The sequence below is a fragment of the Eptesicus fuscus genome, chromosome 21, assembly GCF_027574615.1.
Source record: "Eptesicus fuscus isolate TK198812 chromosome 21, DD_ASM_mEF_20220401, whole genome shotgun sequence".
NCBI lineage: Eukaryota > Metazoa > Chordata > Mammalia > Chiroptera > Vespertilionidae > Eptesicus > Eptesicus fuscus.
Genome location: NC_072493.1, coordinates 373,639 through 395,862, shown reverse-complemented (window position 1 = coordinate 395,862; position 22,224 = coordinate 373,639). Strand labels below are relative to the sequence as shown.

Sequence of the window (22,224 nt, the reverse complement as noted above, 5' to 3'; positions counted from 1 at the left end):
ACAGCATCGTGGGAGCCAGAGCCGACACTTCCCTTGGCAGATGCCACTGGGAGGGAAGGCCTGAGCAGGGAGGGAGCCCGCAGTCCAGGCCCGGACAATCTTGCAGCCCTTTGTCTGCGGCTGCCTCCCGAGTCTTGGATTTCCCTCGTATAAAGGAGGTGGGCGGCCAGGCCCCCTCCTCACTGACATTCTCAGGAGTGGCCCCGCCCACAACAGGGGCTGGAATGGGGCCCCTGCTCAACACTATCTCGCTGGAGGTGCCAGGGAGTCTGGGGGAGCCAGCCGCTGGTCTGCTCTGTGTCTGGGAATGGCATGTCTGCCCGGGGGCCTGGGGAGGCGGCTCTCAGGGCTGCTGTCAGTGAGGGCCTGGTTCCTAGCTCCCAGGGGTCAAAGGGCAGCATTTTCAGCCTCTTCTGGAGCCCACTTCCTGTCTGGGAGAGAAAACAGAAAGACCCCTGGCAGGAAATGGTCTTCCTGCAGCCCCTTTTCCAACGGCCCTGGCTTATGGGGGAAAGACCCGCTGGGGGGTCCCCATGGCTGGGTGTCCCCAACGCCATCCTCTCCCCTTGGAGCCCAGGAGGGGAGAGGGGCCTCCCTGTCATGACAGCAAACCCCACCTCACAGGCATGGTCAGTTTAGGCCTGGCAACAGGCATATTCAAGCCCGGATTTATTACCCCCAGCTGGGCTCCTGGGCCTGCCTCTCCCCTCCTGTCAGGCTCGTGGCTTCCCCCGGTTGTGGCCTCAAGAAGGAAGTCCTTGAATGCTGCTCCCCACCCCAGCAGGGCGCCCAGCTCTCCTTGCACAGCCGACACAGGGAACTCACCACCTTCCCGTGTCGGCAGAATCCTGCCAGCCTCCTTTCGCAGAAACCAGGCCCCGGGGCTTCACTAAAGGGTCTCATCACGGGCAGGTGTCTCGAATGCTACCTCGACTTGCGAAGGTTCAGAAATGTGTGCTGCTGTGTTAATAACAGTTCCCACCAGGTTTAAGGTAAGTCTGTTGGTTACAGAGGGACTTAGAGATTAAGTATCCAAAATAAACTTAAAATTACCTATAATTTCACTACCTAGAGCAGGGCCAGGGAAAAGATAAAAGGATTTCTTGTTTATTGTTTACACTTACTTCTGCGTAAACTACCAGTCACTTGAACTTCGTCCCTCGTTGTGGGGCCCAGCTGGCAAATCCCTCCGAGTACTTCAATAACAACGAACCTTTCCTGAGCTCCCGATGAACCCACCTGATTCTCGGGATGGCTCTGTGAGACATCTCATTTACGGACAGAGAAACCGAGGCTCAGAGAGCGCAAGTCACTTCCTCAAAGTTGCACAGCCAGTAAGGGGCAGAGCTGAGGTCTGAATCCATCAAAGCCAGACTCAAGTCTCCTCTTCTCCAGATAACACGTGCACCTTCCTGTCTCCTTCCCCTCCTAGGAGGTGGGTCCCAGACCATCCCGCAGCTCAGATGTTCATTCATTCATTCATTCATTCACTCACTTGATCTTTTTGAACTTAGGCTCGGTGCCAGTGCAGGCCGATGCCGCCTCCCACACCGCCTGCCCAGGTCTGCCTCCCGCTCAGGACTCCACCCCAAGAACCTCAATCATTCGTTACAAAAGACTGGTTTATCACTGTACTGTGAACAGCTCCCGCCCAGCCCCCAAGGCTCAGAGAGGCAGCTTGGGTTGGGGACCCAACGACCCTCTCTTGACACCCCATCCCCCCCTCCATGAAAGTCCTGGTGGGTGGGGGAGCCTAGGTCAGGCTTTGGGGCGGTATTGTGTTTATAGCACCAGGCGTATATATAAAAATATATCTATATATATAAACACAGGCCGTTGGGAGGGTGCGCCCAGGGTGAGGAGGCAGCGGCATCAGTGAGTGGCCGTCAGCCCGAGCGCCCGGGGGCTGCGGCCTCGGGCCAGTCCTGCCAGCCCTGGAGCTCTAGGCCACCTGGATCTGTAGGTCCTCGTCCTCATCCAAGTCGCTGGCTCCATCCCCGGCCTCCTCAGGGCCAAAGCGAGCGCTGCGGATCTTCCCGAAGAGGGGGGCGTTCTGCTGCTGCCGGCGGAGCCTGGGGGGTGGGGGACAGCGGGGTCAGGGCGTGGGACTCATCAGCTGGGCTGACAGCAGCATCCCACTGGCTGCCACTGCCAGGCACCAGGTTGGGCCTTTTACAAACATTACCTCATCTCAGCCTCCCAGAGGCCCCTGAAATGACAGGAGGCGCTATTATCACCTCCATTTTACAGACAAAGAAACCGAGGTACGAGGCAGGTGAGTAATTTGCGAGAGTGGGCTGGGGGCTTGGAGAGGTGAGCGGCTGCTCAGGTCAGGCTGCTGCGAGTCCAACCCCAGCCCGGCTCTAAGGGCCACGGGGGGTGTGTGTGTGGGGGGTGTGTGTGTGTGGGGGTCTCAGTCCCCTCCAGCCCGTGTCTATGAGGAAGTGCCCCCCCCCCCGCCGCCCTATTCCTCTCACATTGAAGTTCCAAAGCCAAAATGCACCAGGCAAGCTTGGGCCTGGGAAGAGCTGCGGCGCGGCACCCATCCCCCAGCAGAGGCTGCCTGGCGGCATCGTACGGGAAGCATGAATTATTAACACGCGGAGGGGCGCAGCCGGGCCTCCATCACTGGCTGTGATTTAGTGCCGTCCCCGGAACATTAAAGCACAGAAAGTTGGAAAAGAAAACGAGGCAGCGGTCCTGGGCGGCCGCGCCCTCCCCGATGGAAGCACTTGAGAGGCTGGGCAGTGCCTGCCTGTCCATTTGGGAGTTTATGGCTCCCGAAGAATGTGGCCCAGACGGCGGGAAAGCCCTGGGGCTAGGCGGCCTTCTCTGGGGGTGCGCTGGGGCGGGGAGTGGGCAGAGCTGGCCAGACACAGCCAGAGGGACTTGGACTCATGCCTGGGCCCCTGCCCAGCACTTTAGAGGAAACATCCCAAGCAGAAGGGGAAACTGAGGCTTGGTTGGCCATGTCTGGCTCCATAGCCTGTACCCTTCCCAGAAGCAGGTACTGTGCACACAGCAGCACATGGTACGTGCTTAGTAAATAAGGGCTCAGGTGGCAGATGGCCACGGCGTGGAGGTGTGGCTGACCCTCTTGTGCCTTAGTGTCCTCATCTGCCAACCGTCTAGGAAAAAAACACTCCCCCTTCCCTTCTTACAGGAGCACGATTCTTGTAGCACCGTATCTGACCCACTCTGAGCCCCCCACCCTGGGGTAATAGTAACACAGTAGCTGGCAGTTGTGCAGCTTTTATGATGTGCTTTTATAAACACATACCAGCTCCTTTAATTCTAACAACCAAGAGGTAAGAGCTAGTATTGCCCCCATTTTACAGATGAGGAAACTGACACAGAGAGGTTAAGTAAGTGCCCCAAGACCACACAGCTATGAAGGACAGAGCCAGGATTCCCACCACCCAGGCAGAGCCCAGGCTCTCTCGATCCCATGAGATAAGAGGATGGGAGTCGGGCCGGCCCAGGGCCCAGCCCAGGAAGAGTGGGTCAGGGTGGAGGCCCCTCAGGCAGGGGGCTTGTGAAGTGGGGAGGGGCTTGGACCTGACGCTCTCTGATACCTTACGGTTCTATAAGGGGTGTCAGAGAGAGGGTACAATTCACTGGGTGCTGGGAGGGGGGCGGGGAGAAATGCAGAGTGTGTGGTGGGCTCCCCAGACCCTGGGGTCTGAGGACTCGGCCGCCATCAGGCTGGGGCTCCTCCCCTTCCTCCGATCCCAGCTGGCCCGGGTCAACCCAGCCCAGGACCCCGAGGCTGTTTGTTTTTCTTGTCAATGGCTCCCCAAGCCCATGGGCCCTACCTATTACCCCACCTTGGCCTTGACCTGTTTGGCCACCCTTCCTGCTCTCTGGCCACAGGGACAATCCCAGGTCCCAGCTGGTCTCGCTTCCTGCTCTCACGCCCCTTCCCCGGTTTCCGGCCGGCCCTTCCTGCCTGGAGGGGACAGGGTTTTGGCCCAGGGAGCCCGGCCCTCTTCCCTCTCCCCCTTCTCCTGGAGCTGAGCTCGGACCCTGCCCGGAGGAGAGGGGAGGGGGGGAGTTTCCTTTAGCTTCTGTGCCGCCAGGAATCCTCTCCCGGATGGAGCCCCTCCCCCAGGGTGCACGTGGGGCCCACCTGGACTGCACGTGCTCTAGCTGCACCTGCAGGTTCTCACTCTGCTCCGTCTGCTCGTCCAGCGACCGCTGCAGCTTCCGCGCCTGGTTGTGGGCCTCGTCCAGCTGGGGGGTGAGCAGGGCCAACAGCACGGGGTCACCTTGGCTGGGCCAGCCTGGCCTGCCTCCTGCCATTCACCCGTGGAATGTCCTTCCCGGAGAGCAGGCCCACCTCCTCCAGGGAAGCATCCCTGGTGCTCCTCTCCATCCGTTGCCCCTCCCTTCTAAACCCACCCCTCCTCCAATACTCCACGCTACTGGCCCATCCATCAACCCACCTACCCATCTACCCTCATCCGTCTGTCCCATGCGACCATTCATCCATGGAAATATCCATCTGCCCATGAAGATACCCACTTACCCACTCACCATTCATTAATCTATTTAGCCACCCCTTCACCTTGCCTGTCCATGTGTCCTTCCATTCTCCCAGACACACCTCTCTCTCCATCTACCCATCCTTCTGTCTTTCTTTCCCTGTCCATTCATTCTTCCACCCACTGATGCAGTCAGTGGCCTATCCATCTTTCCACTGTCCACTGCCATCCATCTTTCCACATACTCACCCATCCTCATCGATCCACCCCATCACCCATCAGACGTCTGTTGCCACATCTCATCCATCCATCCTTCCTCCCGCCCTCTCTCCCTCTCCCATTCATCTGTCCACCCAGTCCCTCATCCATCTGTTCGTCCATCCCTGGAGTGATCCTTCTGTCTTTCCATTTAACCACCTACAGTCTGTCCCTCATCCACCCATTAATCTATTCAACCTCTCATCAACCTCGTCTGTCCATTTTTCTTCCCACCCTCCTACCCACACACGGATCTACCGTCCATCCATCACCCACCCACCCTCTCTACCCTGCGCACATCCTGAGAGCCAGGCTCATGCCAGGCTCTGGGGACTCAGCATGGAGTGACACTCCTACCATAGCTGAGGTCTGGAGGCCGCCCCCGGGCCTCAGCGGTGCTCACCTCATCCTCAGCCTGGGCCAGCTCCTTCTTGAGCTCCTCCACCCGCAGCCGCAGCTTCTTCACCTCCGCCTCGTGCTGCTCCACCCGCCGGGTGGCATGTGCCAACTCTGCCACCTTCTCCTGGAACTGTTTCTTCAGCTTGCCATGCACGTGCTTCAGGTCTGCCAGCTCCTGCAGGGAGCAGAGGGGAGGGGATGGCTCGGTGTCCGAGGGCACCGCGTCCGGCAGGTCTAGGGGAGCTGGTGTCCCCGCTCCCCAGAATCTCTCTACCTGGTGTCACAAATACCAGCACTAGAGGTTTGGCTGAGCAACTGGAGGCTAAGAGGTGACATCCAGTGAGGTGAGCAGGCCTAGGTGGGTGACTCAGTGGCTCCACGTTGCACGTGTAACTGAGCTGAGTCAGGGTTTTGGGGAGGGATGAGGTCTGGAGTCTTTGGTGCAAACATCTGTTGCATAAACAGAAGGGCTGTTGAGAGGATTCAGTGACATAACGGACAGAAAGCACTGGCGTAGGGCCTACAGTAGGTGCTCAATAAATGCAGGTACTGCCACGGTCACTGAGCCTGACCCAGAGTGGGTGCCCAGGAGGAGCAGCCTCTGTCCTTAGTTGTCACTTCAGGGGTCCCCGGGTCCCTGTGGGCTGACACTGGATACACAGCAGGTGCTCTGCCCTGGCTGGATGGGGAGGCAGGGCCACGCCAGTCCTGGCCACGCCACCCACTGCCCCACCTTGTTCTTCTCGAAGAGTGCAGCCTGGCTGGCCCGCAGGTCGCAGTCCAGTGCGCTGGCCGTTTGCCGCCGCCGGCGGGCCAGGGCCTCCTCCAGGTCCCCGACCTGCGCCCGCAGCTTCTTGTTCTCCCGCTCCAGGCCCAGCTTCTCCGTCTCCAGCCGCTCGCGGCGACCCCACTCGGCTGCGTTCTCCGCCTGCAGCCGCTCCATCTGGAACAGGGCAGGACAGGGTGAGGGTCCCTGGGGAAGGGGCACGGAAGGGCTGAGCTGGACTCCCCCCTCCCGACTCTCCTGGAGCCATTTTTGGCTCCAGGAAGCAGGTCCAGCTGCAGTGGCTATAATTAACCTGGGCTCTTTCACGTGTGCAGGATGTGAGGCGCTTTTGGTCTCTGTGTGGGAGAGGAACTGCCCCCTGCAGATTGGGGTACCCCTTGGGGTGTGCCTGGATCCCTTAGAGCACAGGCCTCTTTCAAGGGCCCAGCTGACAGAGCAGGGCCCCATGGCCCCCCAGCCCTCCTGGGTCCCGCCGGAGGCCCCACCTCGCCCCTCAGCTCAGCCATCTTCCTGTCCATGCTGGACCTCGCCCCCAGCTCGTCCTCCAGGTCTTCGGACATGCGGCCCAGCTCGTCCTGGTGAGCCTCCTTCAGGATGCTGAGCTGCGGGAGACAGCCCAGCCTGGTTACGTGAACAGCACCCAGAACCAGCCCCGAGGGGGGGCACTGGTGAGGAGTGCCCGGCGAAGAGATGGCACCCAAATGGGCCAGCGGGTGTGTGGAACGGACCTTGAATCTGACCACTTGTGCTGCTTCCGACATCTCTCACTTCCTACCGCATTACCGTCTAGCCGCCCGGTGTCCACGCCCAGCCCCCCATCAACCCATTTTCTTTTTTTTTTTTTTAAATATATTTTATTGATTTTTCACAGAGAGGAAGGGAGAGGGAGAGAGAGCTAGAAACATCGATGAGAGAGAAACATCGACCAGCTGCCCCCTGCACACCCCCTACCGGGGACGTGCCCGCAACCAATATACATGCCCTTGACCGGAATCGAACCTGGGACCCCTCAGTCCGCAGACCGACGCTCTATCCACTGAGCCAAACCGGTTTCGGCCATCAACCCATTTTCCACAACAATCGCCTAGAGTGAGCTTTTAAAAAGATAAATACAATCATGTCCCCATCCTGGGTTCCTGAGGGTAAGGGCTGACCCCTCCCTATGGTCTCACAAAGCCCTCCCACCTCCTTCCTCTTAGTTCACTGTGTGGCCTCCTTTCTAAGCCTCAAATACACCCTGTCCACCCCAGGGCCTTTGCACATGTGGCTCCCTCTGCCTCACACACTGAGGTATTTCGCAGCATGGACTCTTCTCATGCGGGCCTTGGCCTACATGCCCTGCTCAGGGCGGCCTCTGCTGGCCTCCCACCTGCAGCGGGTGCCTCCTCCACTTGCCACCTTCCCCCTCTAGAATGGGAGCTTGGGAGGACAGAGAGTTGTCTGCCTGTCCACCTTTGTACCCCTGTAAGGCCTTGGCATCGGGGAGCCCTCCATGGACACTGGCTGGCCACGGTCTGCGTGTGGGAGCGGGGTTGGCCGCATCAGAATCCCCTGGGCGCTCGGACATAGTGCAGCGTCGTGTTGACAGCAGGGAAAACCAACCCACCGCCGCGCCGTGCGTGAGGACGGGGATGGCCTTGCACACACGGTGAGGGAAAGAAGTCAGACACAAAGCGGATCTCTGTAAGTAATCCGGAACTGTGCGTTTGTGTTTTATTCCCTTTCTGCAAATGATCACACTTCCCAATTTAGAAAAATTAAAAAGACAGATTCCTAAACCCAAGTCCCCAAGACGATGATCAGGAGGACGAGGGTGGTTCTGGGAATCTATTTTAGGAGCTTCCCTACGGCCAGTGTCCCTTCCAGAGCAGATGCAGGCTCTGAGGTCTGTGGTCCAGCCAGCTTTCTCGGGGTGGCTGTGCCCCCTGGTGGCCATGGGGGCCTGCACAGGAGGCGGGAAGGGCTGCCTACACTGACCCCTGCCTGCTCGAGTCCGCCATACTGTGGTGGTGAAGCCGAGTCCCCTTTCTGCTGGCTGGAGCCTCAGTTTCCTCACTTGTGAAATGGGGACAGCCGCCGACTGCCACGAGGCTCCAGTGAGACCTCGCACACAGTAGGCACTCAGTGAATGCACCATCAGACGCCTCCCCTTCATCCTGGTCCTCAAAGCTCTCCTTGCAGCCTCACCTCTCACTTACTACCCTCCAGCCACGCTGGCTCATTTTCTGGACACGTTAGGCTTGTTCTGGCCCCAGGACCTTTGCATCTGCCTTGCCTTCTGCGAGGAACTTTGCCCCGTTATCTTCTCAAGGGTGGCTTCTTCTAATCCTTTTAGGTCTTGCCTCAAATGTCACCTTCTTAGGCCTTTCCTGACCCACCACCCCAACCCTCTTATACTGTTCTGACTACTTCATAGCTTATGAATTTATCTGCCTGGTTCCTGCCATCCTCCCCGATCCTCCTCCTCACGGTGAGGTCCTGAAGGCCGGGACATTGCCCACCCGGCACTCAGAACAGTGCGTGGCCAGCACTTGACAATCAACGAACTCCCTTCTTTTACGCACTCCCACTGCTGAAACTCAACAGCACAATGCTGCTTCCTCCAGGAAGCCCTCCTGGTCCCCAAGACTCACTTGCTTGAGCATCTCCTGCTTGGTCTTGCTCAGCTCCTCATACTTTATCTTCCACTGGCTGAGTTCCCCCTCCAGCTTCTCAATGTTCCTGCTCAATGCCAGTTTATCCCTGGGGAGGGGACAGAGAGAGGCAGACATGGGTGAGCCCACCGGCGCCCTCTGCTCAGAGTCCTCCTATGCACTCTGCACCTGCAGAACCCAAGGCCAAAGTCCTTGCCTCGGCATTCAAGGTCCTGGCATCCCACACTGTGGCAGGCACCTGGTTGTGGATTCCTCCTGGAACTAGAGCCCTCCCACGAGTGCATGGTGTGAGGAGATGACCAGGCCTCATGGCACTGACCAACCCTGGCAGGTGCCCCCTCTCCCTGGGCCCCAGGATCATTTGCCAAATACGACCCCGGCTCCTGTTTCATGTACTGTGGTTCCCTGCAAGGCCTGGCTTGAAAACATGGTTCTGCCATTAGAAAAGCTGGGAAACACTGTCCAATGTCCCTCGGATCTAGAGGTCCCCTCTTGTCATCATCCTGGGTGGGATTCCCAAGTTCTCCATGACCCTGTGCATGAGTGAGGAGCCATGGGTAACAAGCACGGTGCCTGGCTCCAGCACAGTAAGTGCTCAACCAACAGCTGCGCTTACTGTTACACGCTGCGCTTCCCCATCCCACACCACGCCCGGCTCCCGTTCTGAGGGTCTAATATTTCGCGACTCTAACACAGTGTTCTGAGGGGAGACAGCGCCACCCTCGAGGAGGCGTGTTAGAAATCCATGGGGATGTGTTTGGTTGTCATGATGACAGCGTCATTTAGTGGGCAGGGACCAGGGGTACTCGATACCTGGCAGTGCCCAGGACATCCTGCCCATCCAGGAATTACCCTGCATCCGGTAATGTGTACATGACATCCCTGGGGGTGAAAAAGATCTAGAACCTCACTCTGATTTGCATATTACATATTATTTGAATTAATCTATATATATAAAAGCCTAAGCAACTATTATGACTGGCTGGTAGCTATGATGCGCACTGACCACCAGGGGGCAGATGCTCAACACAGGAGCTGCCCCCTGGTGGTCAGTGCACTCCCACAGCCAGCCTCCTGCGGTCCCTCTCCCCCCAGCCTGCTGGCCCCAATCGCCCCAATGGCCAGCCAGGCTGAGGGACCCCATCCCTCCATGAATTTGTGCACTGGGCCTCTAGTAGTAGTAGTAGTAGTAGTAGTAATAATAATAATAATAATAATAGAAAACTAGCACGGGGTCCTCGGGCAGAGCACACTGCTCTAATGCTGCAGGATTCAAGCCCAAACAGAACCACTCCCCTTCAGTGAGTCTCACGCTCTGTGACACTGATGTTCACGCTGTGGTGCTGAGGGTGCCCGGCCCACCCCCTGGCACCTGCCTGCCCCACCCCCCGGCACCTGCCTGCCCCACCCCCCGGCACCTGCCTGCCCCCCCCCCTGGCACCTGCCTGCCCCACCCCCCCGGCACCTGCCTGCCCCACCCCCCCGGCACCTGCCTGCCCCCCCCCCCGGCACCTGCCTGCCCCCCCCCCTGGCACCTGCCTGCCCCACCCCCTGGCACCTGCCTGCCCCCCCCCCCCCCCCCGGCACCTGCCTGCCCCACCCCCCTGGCACCTGCCTGCCCCCCCCCACCCCCCCGGCACCTGCCTGCCCCACCCCCCCGGCACCTGCCTGCCCCCCCCCCGCACCTGCCTGCCCCACCCCCCCGGCACCTGCCGGCCCCCCCCCCCCCGCACCTGCCGGCCCCCCCCCCCGGCACCTGCCGGCCCCCCCCCCCCCTGGCACCTGCCTGCCCCCAGCACTCACTCTCGTTCCTTGAGCAGCACCTTCTGGGACTCATCCAGCCGCAGTCGTAGGGCAGTCAACTTGGAGGCCTCCTCCTCCATGGCTGCTGTGTCCTCCCAGGGCAGCCGGTTGCGCTCCTGGCGGCCCGAGCTGCCCCGTGGGCCCCCGGTCCCTGCACTGCGTGTCTCCCAGCAGCCCTCGGGCTCCTCCGGTCTGCTCTTCAGCAGGCTCTCCGCCAGCTCCAGCTCCTGCGGGGACCAAGGTGGAAGCTGGACCAGTGGCAGCTGAGTCCTCTTGGCCTCTCCCAGGCCCTGGGTCTGGAATCAGCTGGGGGGTAAGCTTGGGCAAGTCACTCAGCCCTTCTGGGCCCCAGATCCCTGTTTTGTAGCCTGCCCCTGCATCCTAGAAAGGGGGGCGGACACAGTCTTCTCTGGGCCTCCCCTTTCTCCTGGAATTGCACAAGAGTCAGCCACCAGGGTTCCCTGCATGCTGGAAGATTTCCCAGGAGAGGTAGTGAGCTCCCTGTCACTGTAAGTATGCAAACATATGGTGGGACACTGGTGTGGATCAATGTAGAAGTAGGGGATTCCTACAATGAACAGGAACTAAATTCCTTCAAAAGGAATTCTGGCTTTAAGATCCCATTTTTCAGGTGCAAACACTAAGGCACCGCGAGACAGGTGACACGGTAGAGCTGAACAGTAAGGCGGCCCTGTGAGCAGAACCAGCTCCCCGACAGGAAGCTGCAGGGATTATTAACCCAATGCCAAGCCCCTGTTCCCTCTGCCCCCCCTGCCCTGCCCCTGTCCACCCCCAAGGCCTGCCTTGGCCACAAACCCCAGACACCCTGCTCCAGCCTGCCTTCCCCACGGCCTCTCCAGACGAGGGGCCACTCCCTTCCCTGTCTGGCTCTCAGTGTCCCTACTAGACTGGGACAGTGGCTCCGAGGACTCCCCAAGGAGTGAGATTCTACTCCTCCTGTATCTCGGAGTCTGGGTGGGGGTCTCAGGTGCCACCTGGTCCAATGCCCTATGTCACAAACAGGGAACCAGGGAGGGAAGGGACTTGTTCTGGTCGCGGAGCAAAGCGGCTGGGCTGGCAAACGAACTCAGACTGCAACCAGGGCTCTGCCTGCCGCACCCGCCGCCTCCCGGGCGGTGACTGACGCCGGACAAGGACAGGGCTGGGGAGCCCTGAGCCCCGCAGCAGAGCAATGACTGCCGCCTCCCGGGCGGTGACTGACACCGGACAAGGACAGGGCCGGGGAGCCCTGAGGCCGCTGGCGGGCTGTTGTGGTCTGCCCCGCAGCAGAGCAATGACTGCCGCCTCCGAACACCAGGCAGGCCTGGGGGAGGGGGGCTTCAGCTACCAGGAGGGAGCAGGGCCCACTCTAGCCTACAGGGGTGGAGGGAGCTGGGCAGGGGAGGGAGGGGACTTGGTAGGGGAGGAGAGGGACCACCAAGAATCCTCGCTAGAGTCTGGGGATGGAGCTAGAAGCAACCCGAGCCTGGGCTCTGTCCCTAGATGGCCTCTGGTGACAGGCGTGCTGGCTCAGGGGGTCGCTGCCCTCCACACCCACCGTCAATGCTCCAGCCACTGATTATCACCATGGCCTCTGGAGCTCACCTGGGTTCAATTCCCCAGCAACTCGCCTCCAGCTGGGAGACATTGGGACTTAACCTCTCTATGCCTCGGTGTCCTCCTCCGTAAGGCAAACACCTCCGGGGGCTGCTGTGAGAATGAACTGGGTGATGCACACCTGGAGCTGAGCCTCCGTGTAGGTGCCCCTGGCTGACGCCACTGCCGCGCCTGGAGTGCCCACCCATCTTCCTGCTTCACCGCGAATTCCTCTGCACCCTCTTCGTCCCAGCTGCAGGGGGCCTCTTTCAGGAGGGCGTGTTCCTAGTGCCCTCCCGGCCCCCCACCCCTCGGCCTTAACTGGTGCTTGTGTTCACCTCCCCCCAAATTCAAGTTGAACCAATGAATGGGCTCAGCTCTGCTACTGATGGAGGCGTCCCAGGCAAGTACTTACTTAGATCCCACTCTGGCCCAAATGGGTTGATCCCCTGGTTCTGCTGACCACTCAGGTGTGGGAGTGCAGGGACCACCAGAACCCAGGACCCAGGACTCTGCCCTAGGGGTCTCCGGAACGGAGGTGACTGGGGCCCCACCAGGTCAAACCACAGGAGTGAAACCTCTTAGGGCACCAGGCCCTTACCATTTCTGGCTCTGGGCCGGGCAGCCTCTACCTCTGCCCACATCAGCCTCTCCCACTTCCGGACCCCAGGGCCAGGCCCCTGCCCCGCAGCCCCGCCTCCTCCACACACCTGGCTGCTCTGGGGCCTCTCGGACCCTACGTCGCGCACCGGCTCGTGCTCCCGCTCAGGCTCTGTCTCCAGTCCCTCGGGGGTAGGGCCGGCGGCTCCCCGGGCACCCCGCAGCCGAGCCAGCTCCCGGCCCCGCGCCTCGCACTCGCCCTGCACCTCCTGGCGCTCGCGGCGGGCGCCCGCCAGCTCCTTGGTGAGCGCGTCCAGGCGTTGGCGCAGCTGGCGCACTTCCTCGCGCGCGCGGTTGCGCTCGGCGCGCACCTTGCTCCACTTCTCCCGCCAGTTGGCGGTGCAGTCCGACCACCAGCGCATGGTCTTCTCCATCTGCGCCGCCCGCGCGCGCGCCTCCTCCAGCTCCCGCAAGCGCAGCTCCTCCCGGCTCTCCCAGTCCCCGTCGGCCAGCAGCGCGGGCGCCGGCGGCAGCGGCAGCGGCAGCGCGGGGGACGGCCCGGGAGAGGGAGTGCCGCTGGGCGGGGTGGGCGGCAGCGAGTCCACCGGCCCCATGCGCTCGGGGGACGGACTGCCCAGGATGGTCAGAAGGCTGCCCTTGGACAGCTGCGGGGACTCGGCCAGCCGGGGGCTCGGCCCGTGGCTCATGGCGCAAGCGGACTTGTGGGCCCTGGACTTGAACGTGGGCTGCACTCAGGGGCCGCGAGGGGGACGTCCGGCAGATGCGATGCCACTGTGCATGATGACACGGCTACCCGCCGCGCTCCGGCCGCCGGGTGGGGATGCCTCCGGGACCTGTGGGAGGGCACACCGTTAGCAGGCTGTGGCGCCATCTGTCCTCATCCATAACAGCAGCCGCGGGAAGGGCATGACCGGCAGGGGACAGCGGAGAGAATGGTCTGCGCGGGAAGAACCCGAGAGGCTGGAGTGGTGAGCAAGGGCTGCAGCCGCTTCCTCACTGGTCCCCAGCCTCCCTGCTTTAGTCCCTTCAACCTGCAGCAATGGCAGCTGATCTGCAGCCTTGATCTGCTGTCCCCAACCTTCAGTCCCCTCTCACACACTGAGCAACTACTACTCTCCCATCTCCATCCCGAACACAGCATGCTTCCATGCTGGCCCTCCTGCCTCTTCCTACACCGGGCCAACTCTTCTCATCCTTAACACTTCTCTGAGATACCACCTCCTCCTAGAAGTCCTCCTGGACCATCTCAGGTCAGGTGATCAACCCCTGACCCCTGTGTGCTCCCCATTCTCACCCCAGCCTGTAGTTTGCTGGGGCCGGAAGCTGGCTCCTGGCCACTGTTTCAGTCTTAGCACATGATGACAATGACACCTGTGGAGGGCCCACCACAGGCCAGGTACCATGCCTTATGCGAATTATCTCATTTATTTATCTCCAGACGCGAGAGAAATGACGGACATTTACTGAAGAGAGCGGGAGGCAGAGCTGACAATACGGGATCGGGGAGTCCAATGCAACGCTGGGAGGGTTTGGTGATACAGGCGTGCTGTGGTGCGAGGGAAGTCAACCCGTGCCTATTAGATGCTGAGGGCGCAGCGAGGTGTCAGGCTCTGCTATTCATAGGCCACATCCCCTTTGAAATAAACCAGTCACATGGCCCTCTCTGTCCCTAACCTGCCACCTTCTCCCTCCACGTGGCCTCCTCCTGACCACCTCCAGCAGCCCATGGAGACATAGTGACCTTCCTTCCCCACTCAGCTAGCCTGTCCCTCACACCAGCCCCTGAGGCCCACCCTGATCTCTACCCCTTCCTTTCAGAGTGACCAATCAGAGCGCTTCTCAACACTGGCTGGTCCCACCACTGCCTGCCAACCCTGTGTCCCCTCTCCCAGTCTCCAACCCCTCACTCTTGGCAGGTGATCTAATGTCAGTGAAAAGGGAAGCCACCAGATTGGCATTCCCTCCCTGCCCTGCCCCAGGCCCCAAGGTCCTCTCTTCTCTGTCCCTAACAGGATAGTTGCTTTAAATGCAGTCTCCCGGCCCCACCCCTGGGGAGTCCAGTGCAGTAGCTAGGAGGCTGGGAACTGTATTTTAACAGTCCACGGTTAGGGCGTTTGGGATTGGTGATGCCTTGTCACCGCCCATGTGTCCATACACACAAATGTATATGTCTCAAGCCCAGTAATACCTGCACAAAGTCATGCACCCAGACACAGCCATGCCGGTGAGGTTCCATTTCCCAGAATGCCACTGACTCCCCAAAGGATCCCTGGCAGGCTGATACCCTCTCTGTGACTCAGTCTCTCCACCTGGGCAATGAGGTAGCTGGCTGTGACCCCATGTGTGTTCACAGACAGCTGTGCACACCCAGGCACATTTGCAGATACCCCCGACCCCCACCCCATACACACAGACACAGATACAAAGAGACACAGGCAGGCACAGGCACACTCAGAGAGGGACCCGAGGCACGCACAACTCGACAGACGCACAGAAAGATGCTCACCTGTAGAGAGTCCTGGACACACGTGAAGGCATACACATGCCAACACATGGATGGATATACACAGACATGCAAAGACACTCATTGCTAAGTGGATGCACACACTCACACACACACACACACATGCATACGGACACTCACTCTCCTCTCCCCATTTTCCTGGCCAGACTCCACGGAGAAGCTCTTGGAAAAGAAAAACAAAGTGAGAGCCTGCGGGGGAGGGGAAGGAGGCAGGAAATCCAAGCGCCAGCCGGGCAGCCTGGGCTGTGCTAGAAATCGGGGATGGTGGGGGGTTGGGGGCCCTGGGGCCCAGGCCCTGTCTGCTGGGCCCTTCCTGCAGCCCCTAAACTGAGAGGGTCACAGGGAGGGGGCCACTGCCACACCCTCGCTGCCTCTGGGAGGTGCCAGGCCTGGCGTGGGCTCAGCAGGGAGGGGGTGGCCTGCTCCTTCCAGGAATCCCAAGCCTGTCGCAAAAGGGGCAGGGCGGGCGCCACCCAGGTCCCTAATGGCTTCCAGGCGCCCATGCTAAAGGCAGGGGTGAGCTTCAGGCTCAGCTCCTGTGCCCCTTTTTGGCACCTGGTCTGGCCCTTCCTGGGGGCTGGGGGAGGGGGAAGGACAGCAGCGGGACAGAGGGGCTCTGAACAGCCCTCCTGCTCTTCCTCCAGTGGCCCAGGGGCCCCCGGGGTGCGTATGCCCACGTGTGGGAAGGAGTGGGGGCCGGGCCCCAAGGCTCGTTTTCTGGAGAAACCCATCCCCTAGCACACCAGGAACCCTGCACACCCAGATTCAACCGGACCCTGCCAAGCAGCCACCCCTCTCCTCAGCCCACCCACCCCTCACATAACACAGCCTTGGGGACGAAAGCTCACAGAGCCCTGGTCACGCACACACTCACGCACAACACAGTCCAGCTTGGATGCAGAGACAGGCTCCGGGGCCCTGCCGGCTGCCCTTACCCACCAGGCTCAGTGGCTTCTTCCCATCGCTGTGCCGGGGTGGCTTCCTGATTCCTCTAGGTTGTCATCGCACCCCCAGGAGCAGGTCCAGAAGGTTCCACCACTGCAGACCGCAGGGACACTTCCTCACTCCACCTTCCCCTCTCCTGCCTCCCACCAGCAGGATGGGTCTACTCCTGCTCTAACCCTCAGACTCTGAACCCCCCACCCATCCTTCAAGCTCAGTCCCATCACCTCCAGGAAACGCCCAGGGAGCACAGCCCTACGACCCTCCACCGCCAGAGCTGGCCAGCTGCCCGCTTTTTGCAGCTCCGGCTTCCGCCCACCCAGGCGGGACTCTCGTGCCACCCAGAGCTTCTAGGACAGGCCCGGCATCGAGGACTGGCTTCAATTTGGCTGGGAGGGTGGAGAGCAGAGGCTGATCTGTGACCTGCGTACCCTTAGCTGGGCAACAGGCTGAGTGGGACCCGGAGCTCCCGAACCCCAGCCCTCAGCCACCCTCACTGCTCCAGACAGCTGCTGGCCACTCTAGAAGGGCAGCAAGAATGTTTTCACACGACACTTGCCTCAGGCTAGGCCCTCATCGGGTTTGTCTACAGGAAGTGATCAGTGGTTCCTGCTGCCTGCGGACTGGTCTGGAATATCTCTCCCTTGTTTCTCCACCAGCAAACTCCTACACATCCTTCAAGACCCACCTTCAGTTTGCACTCCTCTGGGACGCCTTCCCTGACCTCGTACACAGATTATGTGAATGATCCCAAAGCACTAGCACCTCCCTGTTTTTCAGCAATGGCCACATTGTGAAGTCCACAAGGGCACTTGGTCTGGCTGGCTGTCCGCACTGGGCCCAGCAAACAGCAGGTGCTGCATAAATGCTTCCCGGGCTATGGACGAAAGACGGACAGGTGGGAGTCCCCCTGCGACCAGGGCGAGTTGAGTCATCCTAAGGATCAGGAGTCACTCTGTGGCAGGCTCAGAGACAGGTAGGTGTCTGAGCCTGTCTGTGGCCAAGGTCAGGGTCAGAGGTCATCTTATAGCTAAGTGGGTGGTCAAGCCTCTTACCTGAGGAAGCTGAATGGGCCCAGAGGGTCAACGTTGTGTTTTGCCCTAAGCATGTTTAGATGATTCTCAGTATCCAAAGAGGGGAGTGGGCCATGCTGAAGCCTGGATGGGGTCAGCTGGGGGGACTAGGGGGGTGCCTGGTGGCCCAACTCCTCCCTCCAGCTCAGAAACCCCCTATGTCCTCCCAGAACCTTTCAGGTGGCGCTGTGGGCCTGGCCCAGGGCCACAGGCCTGGCTGTGGGCAGGGAGCAGAGCCCAGCAGGAAACCGCAGAGGACAGCCTGATTGGATAAGTGCAGGGTCCCAGGCTGGCCAGCCACAAATTGTGGGCACCTGTCTCTCTGACCTGCTGCCTGGGCTCCAGCCACTGGACCTCCAGGAGAGGACGGAGGGAGGCAAGCGGGACCTGAGCCCTGGGGTGGGGTGACTGTCTCAGATACCCCCATCTTAGATGGAGGAGCCACAAAGATAGCCTGGTCACTGACTATAACATTTCTTTACAAATGGCCCATCTGAGGCCCAGGGGAGCAGCTGCTCCCACATCCACATAGAGGACTAGCAGCAAAGTGGGGGGGGGGGGGGGAGGGCACCTCTACAACGGGGTCCTCACGCATCTGGCCAAGTGGCCAACCACAGCTGTATGGAAGAGGGTGGGAGCCCTCGGTGGGGCCGACCCCAGCCCGGCCTCTCAGCAGCTCCTTGATCTATTCATGTTTGCAGAGAAGACATCCCTGAGTCCCCCTCTGCCGCTGCTGTGCTGTGTGACATCCGCAAGTCCCTAACCTCTCTGCGCCTGTCTTCTTACCTGGACGACGGGCAGGGCCCTAACGAGCCTCCTGAAAGCTCTGTCCAGCCCGTGTGCCCACCTGAAGGAACCCCCCGCCACAGCCCTGCGCCCTCACCCCGGCCAGACCTCCCCGTTGGCACCCTCAGAGGGGGCAGCGGGGCCCCCTCCTTCCTCCTGGCACAGCCCCTGCTCCACCTGCCCGACTCCTCACGGGAACGCGCTTTCCGCCGTCCCACCGCCCGAACCCCCACCCCCTCGCCCCGTCCCGGGCCAGTCCGGGCCGCCCCGCACCCCCTGGCGGCGGGCGGAGGGGGCTCCGGGCCGCGCGGCGCTGTCCCGCCCCCGGGAGGTGGCCCGGGCTCCGATTGGCCCACGCCACCCGTCCATCCCGCACTCGCCCGGGGACTGTCGTGTCCCCCGGGAAAGTTCCAAAGTCTGCCCCGCCCGCAGCCCCCTCCCGCCCGGCGGGCCCGCGGCATCGCGTGGGCGGCCCTGTCCCCCCCGCAGCCCCCCGCACCGGAGGCCCGACGCGGGGGAACCGGGGAGGCGGCTAGGAAGTTCCGCTCTGAGTGCCCGGCCCCCTCCCCAGCCCCCCCCAACGCAGCCCCGGCCGCCCGCGAACACGCACGGCCGGGAGGGAGTTCCCGGGGCGCGGGGACCTCCCGCCCCGGCACCGCGCTGCCCGCTCACCTCGGCCGGGACCCGCGGGCTCCGGACGTCCGACCCGCCGCTGCAGGGCGGAGCGGGCGCGGGGCTGGCTGCGGCCGTCGCCGGGAGGGCCGCGAGTCTCCTCCTCCCTCCGGGGGGGGGGGGTGAGGGGCGGGAGAGGAGCCGGCGGGGCGACGGCGGGGGCGGGGGCACCCGGCTGGCTGCGGCCGGGCCGTGACCCCCCCGCTGAGACGCTGGGGTGGGGGTTTGGGGCGAGGGGCGCGCGCCGGGGCGCGGGGCAGCTGCAGAGCGGGCGGGACCCCGACGGAGGCCCCACCCCCGCATGGGGCCGGGGGTGGGGGACGGGAGGCCGGGGCCCGAGACCCCGCGGGCTTGGCTCCGCTTTCCCGCCTCAGGATCCCGAGCGCCGGCGGGGTCCCGCCCCCCGCCCCCCGCAGCTCCCCGCGGGAACCCCGGGATGAGTCACTTTGTTAACTGCTTTCCGCCTCGTGCCCGCGGCGCTGCGAGCGGACGTGCAGCAGCGAGGCTCCGCCGGGCTTGGGCCCAGACGCCTTCAGAGTTGGGGGGGGGGGGGTCTGCGGTTTTGGCGGGAGGGGGCGGGGCAGACTCTGGGGGGGCCTCTCACCACCTACGGTGCCCTGGGGGGCAGACTGGGGTGAATCCTTCCAGAAAGAGGACCAAAAACTCAGGGAGAGTGCGGGGAAACCTGGCCAGATTGGGACTTTACCTCGAAAAATAAACCAAAAAATGCTGAAGATATATTAGTTTTAACCCATTGTAGGCATTAGGATGATGGAAGAATCGGCTCTTTGCGACAAAAAGGTCATTTTTGCAAAAAATATTTGAGGGTTTCAAGCCCAAGGATCACTCTGAATCCTTTATTGGTCAAACAGTCCTCTCTGAGGTCACGGTCGCTTCTCTTACAGAAGCGTTCTTCCTCTGTGGTTAGCGGCTGCTCGGTTGCTATGGCATTACTCCCATCAACTTCGTGAAACCCCTCACTTCCTTTGCAAGATGGGCAGTTTCACTCTCTTTCATTTGCTTTGCATTTGTCTGGTTCAACGCTGGCAGCACCTGACAGCGAGAGACAGATTTTGGTGGGGACATGTGATGTGTGAGGGGGAACTAACCTGTGAATGTTGCTGCCCAGGCTCCAAGGACTAGGGTGCACCCCAAGCTTGGGGCGCGCCTGGGCCTGTGAGATTTAGATAGAGAGGACGCAGAGGACCGGGTGTCCCCATTTTAAAGCTGGGGAGGCTGTTGGCTCAGACATACCCAAACCCCCATGGCCACGAAGCGCAGCCATGGATCAAGCGCCCAGAGTTCCTGCCAGAGTTTCCAGAGGGGGGGCAGGGAGGGGCGGAGGCGGTGAGGTGATGGTGAACCTAAGCTCCAGTTAGAGCGCTGTTACAGTTGGGTCTTCCCTCTTAAGAGAGAAAGCCAAAATACTTGTCCGAGCCTGACCGGCGTGGCTCAGTGGTTGAGCTTCGACTCATGAGCTAGGAGGTCATGGTTCTATTCCCGGTCAGGGCACATGCCGGGGTTGAGGTCTCCATCCCTAGTAGGGGGCATGCAGGAGGCAGCCGATCAATGATTCTCTCTCATTGTGGATGTTTCTATTTCTCTCTCTCCCTCTAATATACCCCTTCCTCTCTCTGAAGTCAATAAAAACATATATTTTTTTAAAAAATACTTGTCCTAGGGGTGTCTCTTTCAGGGTGTAGGATTGGGGGAGCCACCCATTCTTGGAACCAAGATGGGTGCTGGCCGTAGGCTTGGCAGTTCACATGAATGATCTGTTTTACACCCACCCTGTGGCTGGGCATTGTTCACACCATCTCCAGTGAGAAAAGTGAGGAGCAGAAGTCAAGTGGCAGCCCACGGTCACACAGCTGGGGGGGGGGGGGTGTGTGGCTCAGAGCCCAGACCTGACTCAGTTTACCAATGTCACTCTTGTTCCTAAAACCACACTTCCAGGCAGCCTTCAGGATGAAGTGCTAATGGGGTGTCAGCCCCCAGTGCCCACCTCCCAGGAGTGTCTCTCCCAGCTCAGCACGGTGTGGTTTGGGACTGAGGCTCGTGTCAGCATGTCCCACACTTCTCTGTCCTGTATCTGCCACCATTTTTGCCATCAACACTTAGCACTGGTGCCGTTATTTAACTTAGCTTATTTTTTTTAAAATCGTTTTACCTTTTAGAACATACATGTATTTTAGGGATGGAAAATTTGTATCAGCTGGCATACATAGAAGAAAACCATAAAAATAAATATCATGTAAGCAAAACATCTTTAATCCAGCTACAGACTTTGTCTTTGTTAAAAAGGGGCATGATATGTGCACCCATGTTTACAATTGCCAAAAGCTAGAAGCAACCCGGGTCTGCGGGTGGACGGATGGAGAAACAAAACGCGGTGCATACAAAGGAATGTGACCCAGCCTTACAAGGGGAGGCATTCTGGCCCATGCTGCAGCTGAATGACACTGTGCTCCGTGAAATAAGCCTGCCCCCAGGACAAATACTGTGTGTTTGTGGGGGTACCTAGAGCAGTTAAATGCATAGAGACAGAAAGCAGAATGTGGTGGCCATTCCAAGTTATGTTATCCTAGATGCAAAAAGACAATGGACAGGCTCAATTAAGGTCAAGAGTGGCTTCTGTCAGGGAAGATCCTGGCCTCGGACATGACTACCTGCCATAACTGCTGGTAGTTGAAAAGTTTTCATTTCAGACCAGCCTTTAGGTCTCTGAGTCTGTAAGGCCGCCACGCAGGCCTTTAGTATGTGGCCCCTTTTCGTCCAAAGGAGTCACTGCTGGCTTTGGAGCTGGGGAGTGTCTTGGCAGAGAGTTCCAGGCTCTGGGGTTCTCTTCCCAGCTGAGGCGGGGCCAGGTGAAGCCGGCAGACCCGGAGGGGATAGGGCTTGGGGCTGCAGGACTCCTCCGGGCCCTGGCAGCAGCCGCCTGGGCTCGCACGCAGCCCGGGAGGAAGGCTGCTGGCGCGGCAGCCCTCGAGGCGGCCAGGAAACCTCAAAGGAAGGGCCTTTCAGGGTGCTCGTCACGGAAAACCCCAGTGCACACGCCAGCGGGAGGGTGGGCCAAGGGTCAGGGCACAGGTCATAGGGGACCCTGCAAAGCCTTTGCACTGCAGCTGGGGTTTGGGGGGGCTGTGCTCCCCTGAAACCTCTCCGCCTCCCAGGGGCAGCTCCCCTCTCCTTCCCACAGAGGCCGCCTGAGCTCCCTGTGGGCTGGGCTCGGGCTGATGCTGGAAGGTCCCGGGGCTGCGAGCAGAGAAGGGACCATGCTGGGACCTGCCCTCTTCTCCTTGCTACACCCCGACCCCCAGGGGCAGGAGGCCCGCTTCTGAGTCGGAATTTTCCCAGGGCGTCTGGATGGGGCCCAGACAGGAGAGAGACGCTGTCTTCCCACCAGCACATCAGACACCTCCCTGACCCTTAGGGCCCCGGGAGGAAGTGGCTGGTGTAGGACGGGCTTGTCCAGGCCCCTGGGTGGAGGAGAAGCTGGCCAGCCTCCCAGCCCCACTGTCCCGGCCACGTTTCCCGAGCTCTGCCCCTGGTGCGTCCCTTCCCCAGGGGGCCTGCCCTTGCCCTCCCCAGGCCTCAGGCTCCCCATCTGAGGGCTCGTGGAGCC

General features: G+C 60.7%; 1 protein-coding gene across 1 annotated transcript; it reads right to left on the bottom strand.

The window, feature by feature from the left end:
- Window positions 1-1,107: 1,107 nt before the first annotated feature.
- CCDC102A (coiled-coil domain containing 102A) lies at window positions 1,108-18,673 on the bottom strand. Its single transcript, XM_054711151.1, has 9 exons — window positions 18,600-18,673; window positions 12,692-13,435; window positions 10,386-10,612; window positions 8,562-8,670; window positions 6,414-6,530; window positions 5,875-6,084; window positions 5,146-5,316; window positions 4,130-4,233; window positions 1,108-2,072 (listed from the first exon to the last, which is right to left on the bottom strand). Exons 2-9 carry the CDS (start codon window positions 13,286-13,288, stop codon window positions 1,943-1,945), a joined length of 1,665 nt encoding a protein of 554 aa, XP_054567126.1. The 5' UTR covers window positions 13,289-13,435; window positions 18,600-18,673; the 3' UTR covers window positions 1,108-1,942.
- Window positions 18,674-22,224: the final 3,551 nt, after the last annotated feature.